The sequence below is a fragment of the Geospiza fortis genome, unplaced genomic scaffold (assembly GCF_000277835.1).
Source record: "Geospiza fortis unplaced genomic scaffold, GeoFor_1.0 scaffold10, whole genome shotgun sequence".
Classification (NCBI taxonomy): domain Eukaryota; kingdom Metazoa; phylum Chordata; class Aves; order Passeriformes; family Thraupidae; genus Geospiza; species Geospiza fortis.
In genome coordinates, this window is record NW_005054326.1 from 6,770,005 (window position 1) to 6,790,145 (window position 20,141).

The window sequence follows — 20,141 nt, forward strand, 5'->3', positions numbered from 1 at the left end:
TTTTTCTAATTACAGTCCAGCTTTCAAAATCTCGGACCCAATCATGCTGTCTGTGTGACACTCTTCACAGAAAGAAAAGAAAAAGAAGAAAAAAGAAAGTAACTATCTGATTTATCTGATTGAGGTAAACTGCAGTGTTTGGAGATAAATCCATGAAATAATATGTAGTTCTCTTCTAGTTTTTAAAGTATCTGACTACAGCAAATAGATTTTTGCATTTGCTGTCACTATGTATTCTAATAAATGAGTTTACTTGTTTGTAAAATAGTCACATTTCGATTTGTCTCTCCATAGACTGACAGAAAACACATCTCAAATTCATATTTAGAATATGTGTCTAGAGGCATTCAGCCAGCAACCAGAAACTAAATTCCATGTGTGCTGTGCACTCAGTCAAAATAACTTCAAAGAAATCTAAGTCTGTCACATTAAATCAAGAATCACAAAAGCGTTGTGGGTAACTGCAATATTTGGTCAATTTTGTGAAGAGATAAATCACATTAAATCAATTCCTTTATGTCTGAACATTCTCTCCTCTGCAGTTTGACTTGTGTAGAGATGCAGCTGTCATCATGAGTGCTGGAAGGTTATAACTGCATAGATCCAGTTCTCATACCTATTTCAGAAGGGCTGGAATAAAACCCATTGAAGTCAGTAGATCCGCCTCATTGCCTCCAGTGGGCTTTAAATCAGCCCTTCTTCCCTGCCCAAGGAATGAACTGATTTTCCAGCTACTCAAAACATGACAACAGTTGTTTTTTTTTCATGCAACATTCAGTTTGAAGTGCTATCTTGCAAAGTCATAGAGAATTTAGTGCAACTTAGAAGGAATTTACTACATGAGCCGCATATGACTATTTATTCGAAAGAATTAGGTGTTAAAAGGCGCAGTAGTTTTGAATTACTTAAGGAATCTTTTTTTCTGGTTTCTTTGCCTCTGAAAAGATAGAGGCCCCATCAAACCACTGCTTGAATATGACCCAGGATATATGGCAGAGATAAAACAGGTGAATGAATTTGCACAAGGAAGGGTTATATTTGAGTCTAGTCAACTTCATTCACACTTTAACAAATTATTATAAACAGTCATATTAGACTTGGAATAGGAAAGATGCATTTTGATAAAAAAATATGGATACAGTTCATCTGCAGGATGCAAACCTTCTGTTGATGTAGATGTGAGCTAGGGGGGAGCTTTGGACACTGAGCAGGATGGATCCATTCTGGCTCCTAGGGCGTAAGTGGTGGTTTGGGTGAGGAACAGGATCCCTGGCTGTCAAAACTGGTTGCTCGGCCAGGTAGCTGCAAGAAAAGTGTTATTTTTATAAATATCATCACATCTGGCTGTGCATCTCACTCATTTCAGAGAATGAGAGACTCTCTCAAAAAAGAATCCAGATCACATCCAGACCCTTTCTAGTCTCTGGATCAAAGTCTCTGGCGTCAAATTCTCCAGCAGAACTAATAATGGAAAGAAAATTTCTAAAGTGACCTACTAAAAATGCCTCTGACTCAGGAATGGGTTTATTTCACCAACACCTCTAGCACCTCTGTCTCCTGACTTACATAGACCAGACAGAGCCCTCTAAAAGACATTTCTGGGCTGCATTGACTCAGTTTCCTTGCCCCCACGCTCTTCTTGGTGGTTTACTGAAGCCTTGATATGCTTTTGCTACCTCTCACAGGACATGTTGTGCAGCCATGTGCTATAGACTGGGGGAAATCACATGGCTTCAGGCAGCAAATCATTTTTCTACAGATTGCTTTTGTGATGGGCTAAACAGCGCCTCTGTGCCCCTGATGCTTCCTAAGTCTTCAACATGTGTCTTTCTGAGTCCAGAGCTGTGAGGATTTTTGTGTACAGAGCACCAACAATGTGTGGCCACAGCAGATCGCAGAGGGAGTCCAAGCCCAAGGACTTGTGGATATAACCACCCCTACATTTGAAAAAGCTTCCAGTAAGCATCTGTTGAATAATTCTGGAGGGAGCTGCTGGTATGTTGCCACAATTTAGCCTAATTTGCAGGCCAGTTACAGATTAATGTTTTAGCAACAGCAGCTTATGCTAAAGATTTTTGAATAGGAAATGATTGCTTTTGAAATTTTTGCAAATGATCTCTTCTAAGTAGCTGTAAGCTCTTTATCTCTGGGAATTTAAAATGCCTAAATGTAATCTTACAATGCCATCAGAGCATCATGAAAACTGTTGAAATGGCCCTTTTAAATGATAGATAAACCCATACAACTAGATTTAGGCTGTGCTAATGATCTTCTACATGCTCTATAGATGCTGCACTGATTTTCATGATTCTCAGAAGCCCATAAATGTGAGGGGCAAAACCATTCAATATCAAAGAGAAAATTTTGCTACTTCTTACCTCTACTAGTGGGTGCCAGTGAGTTATTGGTTTACGTGGGTAAGCCAACATTTCATTCCAGTGATCTCTTCCAAGGCCTTCGGCATCAATTCCTGTCCGGCACACTCCAATGACCTCATTGTGCCCTACTCTGGGAATTGCAGAGTGAGAAAGAATTTATTTTTAATAAAAAATAGTTTTAATAACATCTGATATACAATCCTGTTTACTGGCTTAGTGTGGCACAGAATACAGGACCAAAGTTTTCACGTCATTTATTACAGATATTAGTTGTAATGGTAGTATAGTAATATTAAATTCTGTAATGGTAACATCAAAAACCTCCAGCCACTACCAGAGTGCTTCTTGTAGCTATAAAAATAGCAATGAAAACATAATCCTTGCCATTAAAAGGTTACAACCCAAAAGACACAAGGACAGAAAAGGATCATAATGCACAAAGTTATCTGAAGGAAAACATGCTTGAATTTTGTGTGAGAGGAAGGTGAAGGAAAATGGTGGGGAATACATTTCCTGCTGCAAATGCTCTAAGACATAATTTCATAAACTATTTCTTAGCTCTAGCTGTTGTGATCTTTGGAAGTTCAGTCAAAATTGTGAAAGGTAAGAGTCATAGTTGTGATAGGCTATACCTTAGTACTTCGTGCTCCTCACAGTGCCACAAACTGGTTGAGGAACACCAGAAAGTAATTTTCTGTACCTTGGCTCTATGTACCATAGAATAATGCTTTCCAATTTCCCCTTAGCAAGTTCTGGGAAGGGAGGAGCTGAGGAGGACTGGAAGTGTGCAAGCTGCTCTGCTCCTTCCCTGCTAATGGCACCACGGTGCCTCTGTCACGTCTGAGTGAGAAAGTCTTCCTGGCAGAGCTTGGAGAGCAACCAGAAATCTGATGGCAAGGGAAAACAATCTGAAGGGTGATGTTAAAATGGACTTTCACTGTTTATTTGCCCTGCAATCTCAGGAGCTCATTACTAATAGCTCTTGAATGAAGCAGACTTGGCTTGGGCAGGATTCTGTCAGTCACAGTCTTGATCAACCCGCAGTCCTTGAGTCGCTTTAAGCAAGAGTCTTTTCCTGTCAGTTCTCAGTGAAGCCATTGATAATTAGCCTAAGACATGTTATCAGTGAGTGCTGAACCCAAAGGTTACATATTGAAGGTTACACATTGAAAGGTAATTTTACTGAATCAATCGAAGAAATAATTAACGACTTAGTTCAATGACATAATTAGCATTTAATTCCTTTTGAGTCATTGTAATTTTCTTTAGTTTCAAATACCTGTTATTTAAATAGAAATTAAAGGTGTGAGGGACTTTTTTAAGCTAGAAGACATACCTGATTTATAAAGTTTGTACATAGTCCAGCCTCCAGAAATGAACAGGAATGTGTGTCAGGCCTAGTGGCTTGAAAGAAAATTGAGCCATATTTCTTCATCATCTCAGTCATTTATGACACAGATAAAAAGCCATGTGCTTTAAAAGGTGTGGAAGCTTTAAATTTCTTCATGAAAAGGCCCCAAGGCTTTATCTTTTGGGATGCTGAAGCTGCTTGTAAGCTCATGGCAAAAGCAGTTGCTTGCAGTGATCAGGAGCTGTCTCTGGTCAGAAAGTGAACTGTGCTTACCTGTCATAATCCATCACTGCAATGGAGAGGCTGACCTGGTCCACATTCTCTGGAGGGATATCAAAGATGATGGCCTCATTATAAACAGGATTCAGTGTGTTCTTCTTTGTGGTTGTTTTCCTCTTTTTCAGCCTCCGTCCCTCGCACATCAGCGACACTTTGACGTACGGATCTGAGTAACAGATAATGAGTTCATGCATTAGGACTCAAAGCCATTCAAATGGTAGCATAAGAACAGTATTTGTGGTAGGAATGTTATACTGCTAAGGTAAAAGGTTGCAAAGATTTGAGTGACCCTGGAAAACACTGCTTTCACCATGCTGTAAGTGCAAAGGAAAGGTATGGCCATGCTGAACAGACACACTGGCTGCCAGTCCATCCAAACAGGGTCTGTGCTCATTCTCTGCCACTTCCATCCCACAGCCATGTTAGACACACAAAACCCAAGGAGCTCTTACTCATCCCCTTCCTGAACAGACCCTGCCTTTTTAAAAGAAGTAGATTCACCTGATGCACCAGTTATATCCATTGCTTTGAGATTCCGACATTTGATGACTGTCAAAGTCATTCTCCCAGCAGTAGGCAAATAACAAAGGGAAAACATGATCTCACCCAGATCTATGCTTTCCTGAAAAAGAATAGCAATTATTAGAAACCTGATCATGCTACCCAAATTCAGTTCAGATCATGCAAAACTGCAATATTTTTTAACATGAAGAGAGGCTTCTTTTACAGCCTCAGATGCTTCTGAAAAAGCCACAAGCAATTTTCAAAAATTATTTCTGTAAAGTACAGGAGGAGTAACAACAAAATAACAGTATGGAGACAAGATCTTCAATTATTAAACTGAGAAATTAAAACAAAATCTGAGACAAAACTTTCTGGATTCCTGATATTTTTGTGTTGAATTCACACAAATGAAAAGGTGCTGAAAGTAGGATGTTGAGTTCTGCTCTTGAAAAAACTCATAGTCCATCAGCCCAAATAGAAAGAAATCTGATGGAATATTTAGATCATGCACATTTACATGCCCTTTAGACACTGGAATTTATGTAGGAGAATAATTTCTGCACAGGTATGTGAATAAAAAGCTGGTCCTGTCAAAGTGCTTCAAAAAGAAGAACATGCTTGTAGAAGTTGCTCTCTTTACTGCTCTCAACGTGCTTTAAGAGGTTGTTCTGTTTCAGAAGAAAAGCAAAGTAAAGGAGTAGCACCTACAGCCTTTCTGGCTCAACAACAACTTTTTGGAGGATAATATACTCAGACGGATGGATAGGTTCCATATAAATTTTAATAACAGTTTCTATATTGAGACCATGTGCTAAGTACTCATGAAATAAGATGTTGCCATACAGTTTAGATGCTACAATACTTGAGGTGTGTAACCTAAGGGAGTTTCTACCAATTCTTATTTCTTCCTTTTCTCGGTTATACAATTATCCTAGCACTGCAAAAGTTTAAGTTTTGAGATGTTTGCTATGTTCTAAATTTTTCCTGTTCTAAATTTTAACTACACCTAACTCCCCACCCTCCAAAAAATTGCACATTAAGAACTTAGGATATGAATTTGTGAGGGGCATGTAAGGAAGCCACTCTGTAAGGCAGTCACTCTCAAGCACGCTCATGTGATCTCAAAGGACTTTTATTTTTGGGCTAATACTAAAAAGCTTATTTTTAACATCTCAGCTTCAGTATTTTATCTGTCTAACCTACAGTTACCCTGAGAGCAAAAATTTGTTTGAGAGCTGCTGGATTTACTGTACAGCTGTTCTAGCATCAGAAGGCAAACATAATATATTTTTAAATGAAACATATTAAAATAATGATTGCTGTGTAGATGACAAATATATTGTTTACTGTTACAAGACAAGACTGGGCTACTTGTTCACATTCTTCAGCTGCTGTGAACAGTTTTATTGACTTCCTTCAGGCTAATACTCTGTCTAAATTGAAACAAGTATTTCACATCTTTCTTGAGTAAAGATGAACTTTATCACATGCTTCGGGGTGTGAGGGTTTTTTGTATTTTGTTTTGTTATTGTTTTTTTTTTTTCTCCCTGCATTGCAGACTAGATTGAAGAATACAGTTTTGGAATAGCTTTAAAGTCTCTGTTGCAGTGGTAATAAAATATTGACTTTTGTGCAGGTTGGTCAATTCACAAGTTCAGTCATTTTGCTGGGATTTTGTTTTGACAATTACTAGTTTGATGAGCATGTGAACATGCACTGTGGGCAAATTTCATGCTTGTCAGAATTTCAGATTTCCCAGAATTTCAAAGTGATTGGGCTCATTCAGTTCACACAGGACAAATACAGCTATTTGACCTCCCCCTTTCTTTGCCACGAAGAGTGCAGAATTTTGTGCCAGAGATTAAATTACCAAACCAAATTTTCTATTTCAGAAAACAAATAAAACCTGAACAATTGAATGGCAATTCTTTCCACTCATTTGTTACAGTGGCAGGTGATGTATTAAGTTTTACAGTTCTGACATATCTGAACACAGTTTCAAGCAGAGCTTCTCCTACTGGCATTACTCTCTGAGTTTGGAGTCTGATGGTTGTTTCTCATATCCATATATCAAACAGATCTCACTCTTTCGTTTGAAAAGAAAATAGAGTTCCCTGAGTTTTAGTGCTTCAAAGTTGCCTCAGGTCTGTGTAGAGAAAGGTGATGAAGATGGGTTGGATCATGAAACATCATGGATAGCTCATAAAAATATCTAATTTTTTCTTCTTCAGAGAGATGGTTTGTGTAGGTGAATAGAGAACAAATTATTTTTGAAGATGGGAGTATAAGCCTGAGTGTTCTGTTATTTCTTTTTGAAGAGGAATTGGGTAGACACTCAATGGTTTGTGTGAGCTCAGCTGATAAAGCAGAATACCGACTATGTACTAATATTTTAAAATACTTTAAAAGAAGCATTGCTCAAAATGCTTCCCAAACTCACTCTGTTGTCACTCTGCATTTTTGAGGGGCAGAGAAAAGCAGTTCCTGCTCTGGGGATCTGCCAAGACTGGTGATCTTTTTTTCACACAGGAGTGTGAATGTGTGAAGTTCTAAATGTTCTTTGGAAGAATTAAGATTAAAATTATACCTATATAATTATACTATAATTATAGTATAAGAAACTGGGTATTGCAAAAATGTTTGAGATATCTCCATTTTCACACATACACTTTTATTGTTAATTTGAACACTAGAGATTCATAAATTTGGAGCTGAAAACACAGATTCAGACCTAGATTATAAAGATAGTAACTGTTTTGTTATGTTTTTTTTAAACTTCTCATTACAGTCTTTGTTAATCACATTGATTATCATGAGTAACATTTTTAAATTCCGTGATCCTTAAACATTATTAATTTTAGTTGAGATTTAAATATAGCATTCAATTTAATTTAGAATCTCAGTGCTATGGGAAATTGATGTGTTTTTTCATGTTATAATTCACTAGATAATTAAGCTGACAGAAGTAGTCTGACAGGAGCACTTCAGTACAAGCAAACCTGAAACACCAAGGCACAGACTGCCCCCAACAATCACATCTGCATCACAGTATGCCTCAAACAAAACACAACTCACAAGACACAATCCGGTGGTTGTGATTTGTGCATATTTTAAAATAATCCTCAGATTCCCTTACATATATCACATATTTATGAAAATTGCACATGACTTAAGTGCCATGACATTTTATCTCTTTTATAGACCTATTTTGAGTTTTTCTTTTTCTTCTTGAACTAAATTTGGGTTTCAATTAACAGCTAGCTTTATGGATTCTTGTAATGATTGCCTCCCACAGGCTTCCAATAACAGGTACAGAAAAGCCAGCATCGAGCACAGCTGCACTTATGCAAATGGAAGCTTCTGTTGAAGCTTAATATCTCATATCCCATATCTCTCCTTCACTTATTTCCCTGTGAAATATTTCCCTTTTGTGTCCATCAGCCACCACGCAGCACTAAGGACCTGAAACAGTGGCCAGCCCTCTACCAGCTTCAGTTGCTTTCATAGCTACCCTTTTACCTTTACCCCATTCATTTTCTGGTATGGTGGGTCTAGAACAAAATAAAACAAATTAGAAAATGGTCTGACATGCACATATCAGTTATTCTGATGAACTTCGTGGGTTTTGAGCTACTGAATGCAGATTTTTAAAATTAGCATAATTCTCACCCCACATTAGTAACCACGTGAATGAATGTGCTAATAATATTTTTCCATTACTTCCATTAGGATGGATCCATTAGGATCTGTCCACATTCTCTGCCTTGTGGGCTCCTGGGAAATTAGTCCAGGAGTTGGCGCAGTCAGAAATAAAAAAATTCTTATTCTATTCTATTTGTTATCATACCCAATGGACACCAGTGCTCTCATTTCCTACACATATGCCTATAAAAATTGCAGCATTTCTACAGAGGCTGTGCTCCCCACTCACAATATGGATAAAAGGGAAGGGATATGAAGAGAAGTTTGGAGAACTTGTAGGGGAGCATCAATTAAACTGATCAAAGTTTTTGAACTGCTGTTGCTGGAAGAAGCTTTGCTGCCACTTGCTCCAATTAATTTTCTCAGTAGTCTCCACAAAATTCAGTAAAAGAGACAACTTTTAACTAGGAACCCCCACAAGTTCACTGGGGTAGGTGGCTACAGATCCTTCCATGTTCAGGGTGGTTCTACTCAGGTATCAGCCCCCATAACTGAAACTGAACAAGAAAACTGTTTATTCCCTATACTGATACTTTCTATAACTTTCATCGTCTCCCTCCTCTGTGCCAAAATCTTAACTGATTTCCTGTGACAGCAGGGGTGAAAAGCCTATAGGGACCCCATATATGCAAAAACGTGTCATTACTGAGTCACAAGTGAACTTTAGACCATTTTTTCACCTGATGTTTGTTTCCTCTTCTTTTCCATTAGTTTTTCAAGTTTTGAAATTCCAACAAAATCTTAAAACAGCAACTTGCTCTATATTCTTACAATGAACTATGTAAATGCTACTGGAACTGGAAAATTTACATGATTTTGTTGTTACTAGTCTGTCATTAATTTCTATGGTTAAAATAACAAGTATCTGCATAATTAGTAGTGCAGCAGAAGTTAGATTCCCTCAACAAATTACTTGTTGCTACTTTATTTATCATTCATATAATCATAATCCACAGTAACAACTTCAGTTCTTAATCTTGATTTTAATATCTGGAACTACTTTCCTATCAATTGTAATTGGCATGATGTTTTAAAGACTTCATGTAGTGTAGCACAAAAATACTAACAGCAACATGAATTTGTACTTGATTTCTAACCAAATTAATTGCAAATTTCATTCTCAATTTTCCTGCTATATTTTGAACAAGCCACTATAATAAATAATAATAGTAATTTTCTAGCTACCTAAGAAGGTATTAAAGCATTTGCTTTTCTCAACTTTTAGCTGTTTCCTTTAGTAACACTGAAAACTGTTCTTCTATATAGTATGTAAATTTAAAGAAAATTTAAATTTAAATTTAAAGAAAAATGCGTTGGCAGAGGGAGACCTTTGGATTACTCAAATATTGCAGGAGGATAATTCCCCCATAGCACAGATTTCTCTTTCTCTGTTTAGAAACATATTATACATATTTCTGCTTTCCAATAAAAAACTACTGACATTAAACTTCAAGAATCAGGGATAAAATGTGACAATGAATATTGGGAGTTGGATAGAAGGAGAAAGAAGAACCACCCCCTGAGAAAATTAGCTAAGAATGTATTAAGGTATTCCTGCTTTTGAGGCATATAGCAAGAGTTCAAAGGGTGATAGTATAAACAGAAGAGAAATCTACCAGTCTGTTTTCTCATTTATGCATTTAGAATCTGATGGTACCCTTGCTATCACAGAAATTATTAAAAGTTCTGTGAGGCTCAGACTGCAGAGCTAATTCTACCACCTCCCGAGGGGATTTTCCTTTGGAAACCTTGTGCCCACCGCTAATATTTATTTTCGTCTCCTGTTATTCTTTGCACATCAAACCCAGCTCTTTCCTTCCTCTCAGCACCAGCTCCTGATTGAGCTGTTGCCCTGGGAAATGAATCAATTAAGTTTGTGTTTGTTCTTGCCTCTGTGGAGGACAGTATGGAAGCAGTGGGGCCTGTTGCTCTAGAATGACTGTGTCGTCTCTTTGTAGGGGGCTGATGCTTGGCTGAGCCTGTCACCCTGGTTGCTCTGGCTAAGCTCTGCTGCTGGTTGCAGCCCTGATGGCAGAGGGAGAATTCCTTGAGGCTGCAGAATGCCCTGGAAGCCTCCTGGGTGCTCCTTGTGCTGCTCCCTCTGTACAGAATCATGTGTCTTGTGCACTGAGGGGTTGCGTATTCCTGCCTCGGAACAGCTGTGAGCAGAGGTGCTTCTGTGAACCAACTGTGACAGGAGAATGAACCAAATTGTATGTGGCCCCCCATAGAAAGATGCTTTTCTGGAGCTGCAGTGCAATGTCTGCAAAGAGACTTTGCAGTTGCAGAGATATTAAAATCCCTCGAGGAAACCATGCCCTTCATTCACCTAATATTTATTACTTTTAGGGTAGAGTGAAAGTAGCAGTTTGCCTCTAGAAAATCAAAATATTAAAATAATTTCTCATTTCAAATGAAAAGAAACATTAAATAATAAAAATAGAAACCTTCCCTGCCTTCAGTAACTGGACAGAAACCCACCTTTTCTCCATTGCCTTTTCTAGTTATCAGTCAGACCTAAAGCAGTTCCAAACACAAATTAAGGTCTCCAAAAGGTTTAAGTGAAGGTCTCCAAAAGGTTTGAAGAATGATCCATAGTATTCTCTCCCCTGCTCAGCAGCAGCACTGGTCACATGGATCCCTTTTATCACTGGCCCTGAGCAGAAATGCAAGTGCCAGCAGTTCTTGGCTTAGAAGGGGCTGCTCCCATTTGCAGAGATGATCAATGTTCCTACACTGGCAAGCCCTGAGTCTTTTAAGGACTTTTAAGAACCTGTTTAAGGTTTTTTAAGGACTTTTAGGAACCTGGTTAAGGTTCTGTCAAACCTTTCAGGTGCATTTCCAGAGACATTCAGAAGTCTAAGTGCATTCTGATGAAGATGGGTAGCTGTAGGGCTTGGCCCACCACATTGCTGGTGATGAAACATTTCCTCATAGTGCTGCTGTTTGAACACAAGGAAAAAGGACAATCCTTAAAATGTGGCCTCAAGCCTAGGCTACAAAAAACCACCTCTGCCAGCTCTCTACCACAACTGCCTTACTCAGGGAAAGGTCTAAAGCTTTGTCCACTTACAAAACAGGAGAGATGGAGAAAACAAAGCAAAGATTATGCTCTGGGTGAAATTCAGAGGTGGGCTTCATTCTTGTTGGATGAGGAAATCAGAAGAATCTATTTCCATAACAGAGGCCAACAGCCAGCAGAATTACCTGTGTTATTTCCTACTCTGGCAAGAGTTTGATATAAATGAACTGGGACAAATGTTACTGTCCTACTTATTTAAAAAGATATATATTTAAGCACTTCTGTCTTTCCCAGAGATGCTAATAATTATATTCCAATTGCTTTAGAAACAGCAGTTGTGCACCACGGACATCACACGAAGACTGTGTCCTTACAAAATCTGCTTTTACATTCCACTTCACAAATGAGCAAACTGCAGCGCTGAAATGCCTGGTGTTGGGGAACTAAATAATAATCAAGTTCCATCTGTCTACATGAGATAATTCAAGAGGGTACAAGTACATGACAATTTGATGACTAAGATCCCCAAGAGACTACCACTGTTGGAAATGGGAATGGCTTGCCTCTAAATTCTGAGCTTTATTTTTTTTCCCAGTTGCATGGTTTCCTATAATTGGTTACTCTAACAGACTTCACAGGATCCCTTCAGAAAAAAAAAAGCTTTCTGACAGTCTCTTGCCAATTTTTTTTAGGTGACAGCATTAGAGGAAGTTTCCAAAGCAGGTGATAATTTTTAAAAGTATTATAGTAACCTAATAAACGTTTACGTGCAGAAATTGTTGGATCCCAAGCAGTGGACTTCTTACCTAGAAAATTTTAAGACACTGCATATTAGAAGTGCTTGTTAGCAATTCCACATAGAGAGTTTTCTTTTTTAAAAGTATGCAGTTATATTTTGATAGTAACAAAACCTCAGAAATGTATGCAAAACTTACAAACACCTGGCAAAAACAGAAGCCTCATGTGTTGATTAAACAATCCATTTGATCTTATTTGTTTGCGTCTAATATTATGAATTAATTTTCTCAAGTGTAGTGAGATTTACAGTATTCCAATATAATGAACAATCTTCACAGGTAGTCCAAAGCTGACTCTTGATTTTTTTCCTTTTTTTTTTTTTTAATTAATCAGGTTTACAGAAGCAAATGATGGATTATTAATTAAAAATTCAATCACCTATTCAAGCAAAATTTGGGGACATAACAGATATCTAAGATACTTTTCCTATACTACTGATTTTGCTCTAAATTTACATTAATAATCTAACTTTAAGAGAGAAATATACTTTAGCCCTTAAAAAGGTACATGTTACATATTAAAAAATGTGGTACGTTTCCAATATAGAAACAACAACAATACAGAAATATAACAGAGAAACAATGGTATGAATGAAGAAATGAAGGCAAAAACCCAAACTACAAAATGTGAATAAATATCAGCATCTGAAAACAATGAGAATAAAAATGAGTGTTTGTGTGAGGACCAATCCTGCACTTCCAGAGAAAAATTTCAAATTATTATTAGGAGCAAATAAAGTGTATTAAAAATGTAGATTCATAGAGTCATTTGGTTTAGAGCCAAAAGGACTCAGTGCAACCATCCAGTCTGATTTTCCCAGATTGTATTTCCTGTACCAAATAAAAACTCCTTATGGTTGGACAAACAAAACTCTTAAAAATTATGTTAACTACTGACAAAGAGTTATTGCATAACAAAGAATCTCCTGATCTCCTGTGGCAATTTCCTTCATAGGCAAAAAGTTGCAATTCATCTTCTTGGTAAATATCTCTAGTAGTGTTTAAGACAGCAGAATTTGGTGTCATAAGAATATATTCTTTTCACACTGGTAATAGGAATTGTTTTTACCCTCATTTTAACTTCTGAGTAGAAAATTCTTGACTGTGGAAGAGATATAAAAAATTCACAGCTGAGGAGAGGCTGCTTCCATTTTTTTTTAAGTTTTGGACTAATTCTTTGATATATCACTTCTATTATTTTCCGCATCTATCATTTAGCATGAGCAGACCACTGGTTGTAGGAATCATGTCTGAATCTTCTCAGAACATACCACAAAACACAGCAAAGGTGAAGAAGTAAAAAGCATGAGAGAAATATATTTGCAGAATGGCACCTTGGTTCCTGGGCTCTAGTGGGTGGGTATGGCCTTTCTCACTCACACAGCCTGCTTGATTTGCAAGGATTCTTTATGAACACCAAAGCACATTTGCTTGGATTAGAATGATTTTCCACCAATTGTTGAACCAGCTGGATCTTTCTTTTTCAAGGTTTATCAAAGTTCAGTTGACTCTGGCCCACACTAGTCATTTAACTGCTAGTTAATGACTTTGGTAGACTTTATATCTGGTGTTTAAGACAGTGAGTCCTCACTGATTAACACCCCACTCAGTGTTTATTCCTTTGAAGGTTTGGCTCTCTCAACTTACAGCTTCTGAAATGACAAAACTAGAAGCCTGTATCCCTATTTCATGAAACAGCTCAAGTAAAACACAAGGCAGCACATGGTACATATAGTTACTGGACATCTTCTGGGAAGACTTAATTTTTACAGGGACAAAAAATCAATTGCCAAGTTCTTACGTAATTTTCTGAGAATAGGGTAAGGTTTGTGAAAGCTGATGAGGTTACTCAGCACTAGAAGATATCTCAATTTTATGTGCCCATTGTTGATGGTTTAAGTGGACACAACCTTTGCATACACACGCAGCACTTTAAACTATACTAACTGAAAGGCTGAAATCCAAAAACCCCATGCTTTCTTTTAAGCTTGACACAGAGGAAAACACCAGCAGAGTGAGTTAGGCACTAAAACTGCATGCCTTAACCTTAGCCCTTGGTGAGGAAGAAACTCAAATCAGGATCCAGTGCCAAGTTTAGCACTTTCATCCACATGTGTATTAGTGTCAACCCCAAATGCATGATGTGGTATGGCATTTCCATCTGCTCAAAACCAGTGATGAACAGTCCAGAGATTATTATTTGCTGAAACCACTCTAGTTATCAGTTAAAATCTCATAGACACACCTACTGCCATTGACCAGTGCTTTTAAGTAATTACTAAAGTATTAAACACAATATAAAAGCTAGAAGAAAAGTTTAAAAATGGTTATGTGGACTATTATTCCAAGACCTTAAACACAGATTCAGTTTTAAGCTTAAGAACACAATTCTTAAATTTACCTTAAATATGAGCTTTGTCAAATTAAGCATACACAAATCAGATTTCTAGAGGTGTGCTGAAGGCTGTTCAGAGCAGTTTGGCAGGCCCAGCAGTCAAAATAAATAGCTGCTGTTGTGAATTCACATTTGAAAACTGACTCCACTATTTGACACTCTCTGATATTTCTCTTTCCTCAGGGATCACAGTGCTCATGCTCAAACTGGTGAGGATGTATCAGTGCTCCTTCTCCTTCTATTCATGCAGACCTGGACCTGTCTATCAGGTATGAACATCAGGAAAGGCTTTGGTAAAAAATGGATGGGAAGTCTCTGGCTGCAGAGAAGGGACAGCATGAAGCTTCTGTCACTGATGATGTGTAGCCCTGGTCTGTCCTCCATTCACCCCCGTGTGGAAATCCAGCCCGTGCAGAAACCTTGGGATGAGTCACACTGTTTAGATACACCCACAGAACCAAGGATGGCAAAACTTCTGTATAAATAGCATGCTAGTTGAAAAGAAGCTGAAACCAAAACCAAAACACCCTACACCTCACTATTTAACAGTTGGGGTTTTTTTTCCCCTTCAAATCCCCATCAGGGAGGATGAGTTTGGAATTCAAGGTTAATAAAGCAATATCTGGAGACTGCTGTTCTTTGGTAGCTTGTCATTCATCCTGTCACCTGTAGACAAATCTCCTTTTCTTGCTTGCAACAATAAAAAAATTAATTTCTATTTCCTAATTCTTCTTGCTTGTGCCTCTTGAGTTTTCCTAGCAACCATCAGCAATGCAGATACAACGGCTGGGGACCCTAAGCACAGTGCAATCAGCAAAGAACATTTTGCACTTCAAGAATTTGCAGCCTCTTTTCCTTACCAAGGTTTCTAACCTATGAAAATTTCCTAACAAGACCAGGATAGGATGGGCCCTTTTTCTTAATAGATGGTGACTTTGCAGGACAAGGTGTTTTGCTAACAGGAAAATGTTATTAGTTCTGGCTAAGCAATGACTTTATGATGTAGCATTTAATTAATAAATGTGATTTATATACACACAGTGAGCCATAAAGATGACAGCATGCTCCCAGAAGATTTTTTGGTAATTAAATTTTATATCTTCCCAAGCATTATTCTCTGTGCTCAAAGGAAAATATTGACAGCTCCTCTTTTTAAATGTTTTTTATTTTGGACTCTGCTGATAAACAGGGTACACTGCCAAAAACTACAAAAGAAAAATGAAAATATGATGTTAATGCTTTTGTAACATTACTTACTGTGGTGGCACAGTGGATGTCTTTCCATACATTGGCTTCCCTGGAGAGATCTGAGACTTCAAAAAGGTTATCAAGAATAACTTCCCCAATCATGTCATGTCTAGAAAATCTGTCAAAATCATAAACACTGAAATGCAATTTCCTGTTGCTGAGTTGATCATAGGCTACAGGAAACTGAAAGGTTTCATCAAAGACTGGATTTAATGTCTTTCTGTGAACTCGTGTCTGAAACTTCTTTTTCCTATCTGGAAGCAGATAAATCTTCACGTAGGGGTCGGATGTTCCTGTGAAGTCTTTAGCAGGCAGATCTAAGGCTTTGACAATTGTGACAGCCAGAAGTTCATTCTCATAATCGTACCGGAGAGTGAAGTTAAGTTTTCCGCATGTTTTCACATCTTCTTGTTGCCCGTCAGAATCCACAGACTTCTGTTTGTAGAGTTCTGGTTTAATTCTCCCAATGCTGGTTGTGGTCTCTCCCCTTTGCAAAACCGGGTCTGTCCCCATGTTAAAGTCAACACTGGACACCTGCATCTGCCTTGGCAAGTGCCTCCTGAAGGAATTGTGCCTGCACACACACACACACACACACAGATACACACAGATACACAAAACAAACGATGGTTATCTATGAGAAAAGACCATCTCTCAATAGATATAAGAAAAAATATAAGAAACAAAAGAAAAATATAAGAATAAATTAGTGAAAAGACTAAAAGAATTTAAAATAAAAGCCCTCTCCACACCCCCTTCAGTGTTTTGCAAGTGTTCAAGCATCCTTGAGAGGAAATGATCATTCAGAATTAATTTCTTGGCCCAGGAGACACCCACTGTCCCAGAAATAAATACATTTATAACTTTGCTTTCAGACTGTGCAATTGAAACTGAATTCATGTTCTTTCACAGAACAAGTTGACAGTTCCAACATTGCATGATCCCACTTTGCTAGGGTCTGAGTAAAGTACGGTCAAACAGAAAAAAAAAAAAAGCACTTGCAGAGTTTTCATCAGTACTCTCTGCTTTTTTGGAGGCATTCCATGGTGGTTTTCCAATTAAATATTTACCAGCCTTCACACTGACGACCGTAAAAGGCACCTGAAAGGGAAATGCAGAGCTGTGTCTGGAGGGTTTTAGCATAGTGCTTTGCCATCCTACAGCATTTCATATACACTTGCTTGGTATCTGCTACACTGAGGTGCAGGCTGCTTTCTCCAGAAGCGCTGGGATTATTTTGTTCTGCTTGCAATGCATTTCAGAGTTTTGCCAACAATTTTCTGCCATTGCTTTTTTTTTTTTTTCCCTTTTGTTCTCACGGTCTGCCATGCAGTGTATTAGAAAGCTGATTCCTGTGCCACTAGCAAGAAACAGTATGTTAAATTCCTTGCAATTCTGAATACAATGTTACATAAACATATGTACTTATGGGCTTATCTTGCCTCATGAATCTGAATGGAAAGTTGTGCTGTTCCTACTAAGAGTGAAATCAAACCCCTGGCGTGCCATACAACCTTAGAGTAGTATAAAAACACTGGACAAAAAGACAAAAAGCTTCACAGCATTTATCTTTATCTTCATTATGTCTACACGATCCAGTTTATTTTTCAGGCATTTTCACATTTCCTTGGTACTTCCCTACCCCAACAATCTGTGCTGCAGAAGCTTACCACCTCCTCCTGTGAGCACACTTAGTTGCCATTAAAGAACAATCCAATTGTCAGAATTTCCTCTGCTTTTTTGCAATCAATTGCTTATTAATGCCACATGTAGCCTTGCCTTATTGCTTGGTTTCCCTGTGGTGTTGTGTTCTGAAAACAAGAGGTGTCACAGCTGTGTGTTTCTTTCTTTAAAACAGAAATGCAAATTGTCCATTTGAAAGCAACCAGGACTCATTTCATAGATATTATTTGTATTTCTGCTGTAAGTGAAGAGGTTGCAGAAGGCAAGAAGCACAAAACTGCTGCAGTTCAGCTGAGCAGGGATACAAGAGGGTAATCTGTGGCTATTAAATAATAGATAAGAACCTTTCCCCTTTCAGCTCTTTGAGCCCTGCTGGGTGCAGGGAGCCAGTCCTAGCTCAACACAAGAACAGGGCAGGGAGACCTGCATAGTCTAGACTTGAAGTAGCTCAAAAATCCCCAGGTGTTTGGATGTCAAATTTAGATGAGTACTGCACCCCTCTTGTAACACACTTGGCCTTTCTTTCTTTACAGATAGACAAGTGGAAAGATTTTCTTCTCTCTTATATGTTAAAACTCCCTGAACCCATAGTGTCTAATTTCCACATTGGAATGGAGTGAGGAATGAAAAGGCCCTGACTGGTCAGAAAAGGAGAATATTGTTCTCAGGGAGTTTCACAGCTGTTCTTGTGCTTTTGCCTCCAAGAAGCACAAGAGCTCATGGGTGTGCCAAATTTGGGGAAGGGGCTGAAATCCACCCAAAATGCAGGGCAATAAATTCCTGAGCAGGCAGCAGTTTAGGGACTATCTTTTTAGTGTCTTTGACTCCTAATGAGGTCCAGGCAGACCTGTGTTACTGCTGCTTCTGTCAGTGCTCAGGAAACCTGTGCAGAGAGGGCTCCCTGAGTGCTCCTCACACCTGCCACTGTACTACTGAGATACCCAGATGATCACAGGGTCGTAGAATAGTTTGAGTCAGAGAGCACCTTATAGATGATCTAGTTCCAATCCCCCTGCCATGAGGGATGTGTTCAAACCCTGTTATACATAAGCAGTGGCTAAACCTGCCTTTTTAGGGAAAACAGTGAAACTGATTATACAACATCAGTTTGACCAGAAACAGGTACATGACAAATTCTCTTCAACTTCTCTTACATTTTTGTCAACCTGGATTAATGTAAGCAAAAGCAATATATGACACCCCAAATCTATGATTTCTGAGGTGCAAGGTTTCTTTTAAATTTTCAGACTTCACGCACTTCAGATGCTCTACCGAATTGTTGTGAGATGTCACTAAGTAAAAGAATGCATTTGTACGACTGTTCCCTGTGGGAATTAGCAGCACTTTTGCTCTAGTAAGCCAAAGTCCTAATTACACAGTGCCTAGTATCTGTTCTGAGTCACAGCATTTCACCAAGACAGCTAATTGGTCTGCTAATTATTAAGATGTTTCATTGTTGTCATGGCAACATATTTATCTTCTTTTGTTCTGCAGTAACAAAGGGATTAATGACCGTGATAATGAAATACAAGGATGTCAGAAAACCAGGTTGTTAAAATGTGGCAGAGCTACCAACAGATGCAAATCCAGGTATGTCAACCTCTACTGACTCTTACATGCAGCACTCCTACAGCAGACTTGCCTTCCATAACAGAACAAATGCATTTTGAGCATTAGCAAATCTGTATGTAAATGTAATATAAAACTGTATTTGCATGGGCATAATGACACCATGAAGCTGACTCCTAACTCAGTGAGACTGCCACATCTGTGACAAAATGGAGGGATAGGGTGCTGGTTTATGGTATGACTTGAGATTTATGAGGGTGACTTGGGTCTAGCTTTCCTAGATGGCATTTGAGCAATCTTTTGGCCCAAATCCAGAAAAGAGCATGATTACTGGTGGTATTTAGACAGAACAAAAGCTTCTCCTTGCAACCACTAAAATCAACAGATATGTTTGCTTTTCTTTAACCTTAACAAACCCGAGCACTTCACTTTTGCCTTCGTGCCTCTTGGGAACTGACTGGCTCAACATGTTCCTCTCCAGCTGACACTAAAGAGAAAAAAGCACATTCTTGGAAAGTACAGGTGAATGTTTGAAGGATGGACTTCCATAGAAGCAATAAATTATATTGCAAAATACTATCACAAAGTATGGGAGAGGGTGGTTCTCAAAAACACAGAGCAAAATTATTTGCAAATGAGCACCACTGCTGCAGTTCTTCTGCTGTAGTGGTTAATTGGCATCAAGGACAAAAGAGCTTTTAAGAAACAGGTATTTTCATATTATCAGGGACTATGAAAAATATGTAGGTATTACTAAACAGAAATATATAATTTCCCCATACTAACATGTCTCTCTGCCAATGTACAGGCTAAAAAATGTGATCAGTCACATTTGATTGTTGCTCTGATTGGCTTATTAAAATCCTCATGCTTCAATTACAATTGCTTAATATGGATTAATTTATTTTATTAAGAGCTGATGGCTGCATGAAGCCATCACAGAACTGGTGACTTTAATTTGCCCTGTCTCAGGTGAGCTGAGTGCACAGGAGACAATCCAGACAGCAAATATTCCTCTCAGACCCTTTGTCAATGGAATACATTTAGGAGAGAGTGCATCTGAATCCCTCGGGACTCCTGAGGACAACAAAGCAGTGCTGCATTGAAAATGGTGCAAGAGAAGTTGTGCTCCCTCTGCATCTGCCTTTGCTTGCTTTTTATTTAGAGGCCCCCAGTCAAGGACACCAGAGCCAGGTTTCAATCATTTTGCTGG

The 20,141-nt window shown here is 38.4% G+C and overlaps 1 protein-coding gene across 1 annotated transcript in view; it reads right to left on the reverse strand.

Moving 5' to 3' along the window:
- Positions 1–915: 915 nt before the first annotated feature.
- SYT10 (synaptotagmin 10) overlaps positions 916–20,141 on the reverse strand; it is a 35,199-nt gene continuing 15,973 nt past the window's right edge. Inside the window, exons 3-7 of the mRNA XM_005421106.2 lie at positions 15,686–16,250; positions 4,510–4,630; positions 4,003–4,174; positions 2,379–2,508; positions 916–1,302 (exon numbers count right to left, since the gene is read on the reverse strand). Of these exons, the coding sequence (XP_005421163.1) occupies positions 1,231–1,302; positions 2,379–2,508; positions 4,003–4,174; positions 4,510–4,630; positions 15,686–16,250 (1,060 nt within the window). The 3' untranslated portion in view covers positions 916–1,230. The remainder of the gene's footprint in view (positions 1,303–2,378; positions 2,509–4,002; positions 4,175–4,509; positions 4,631–15,685; positions 16,251–20,141) is intronic.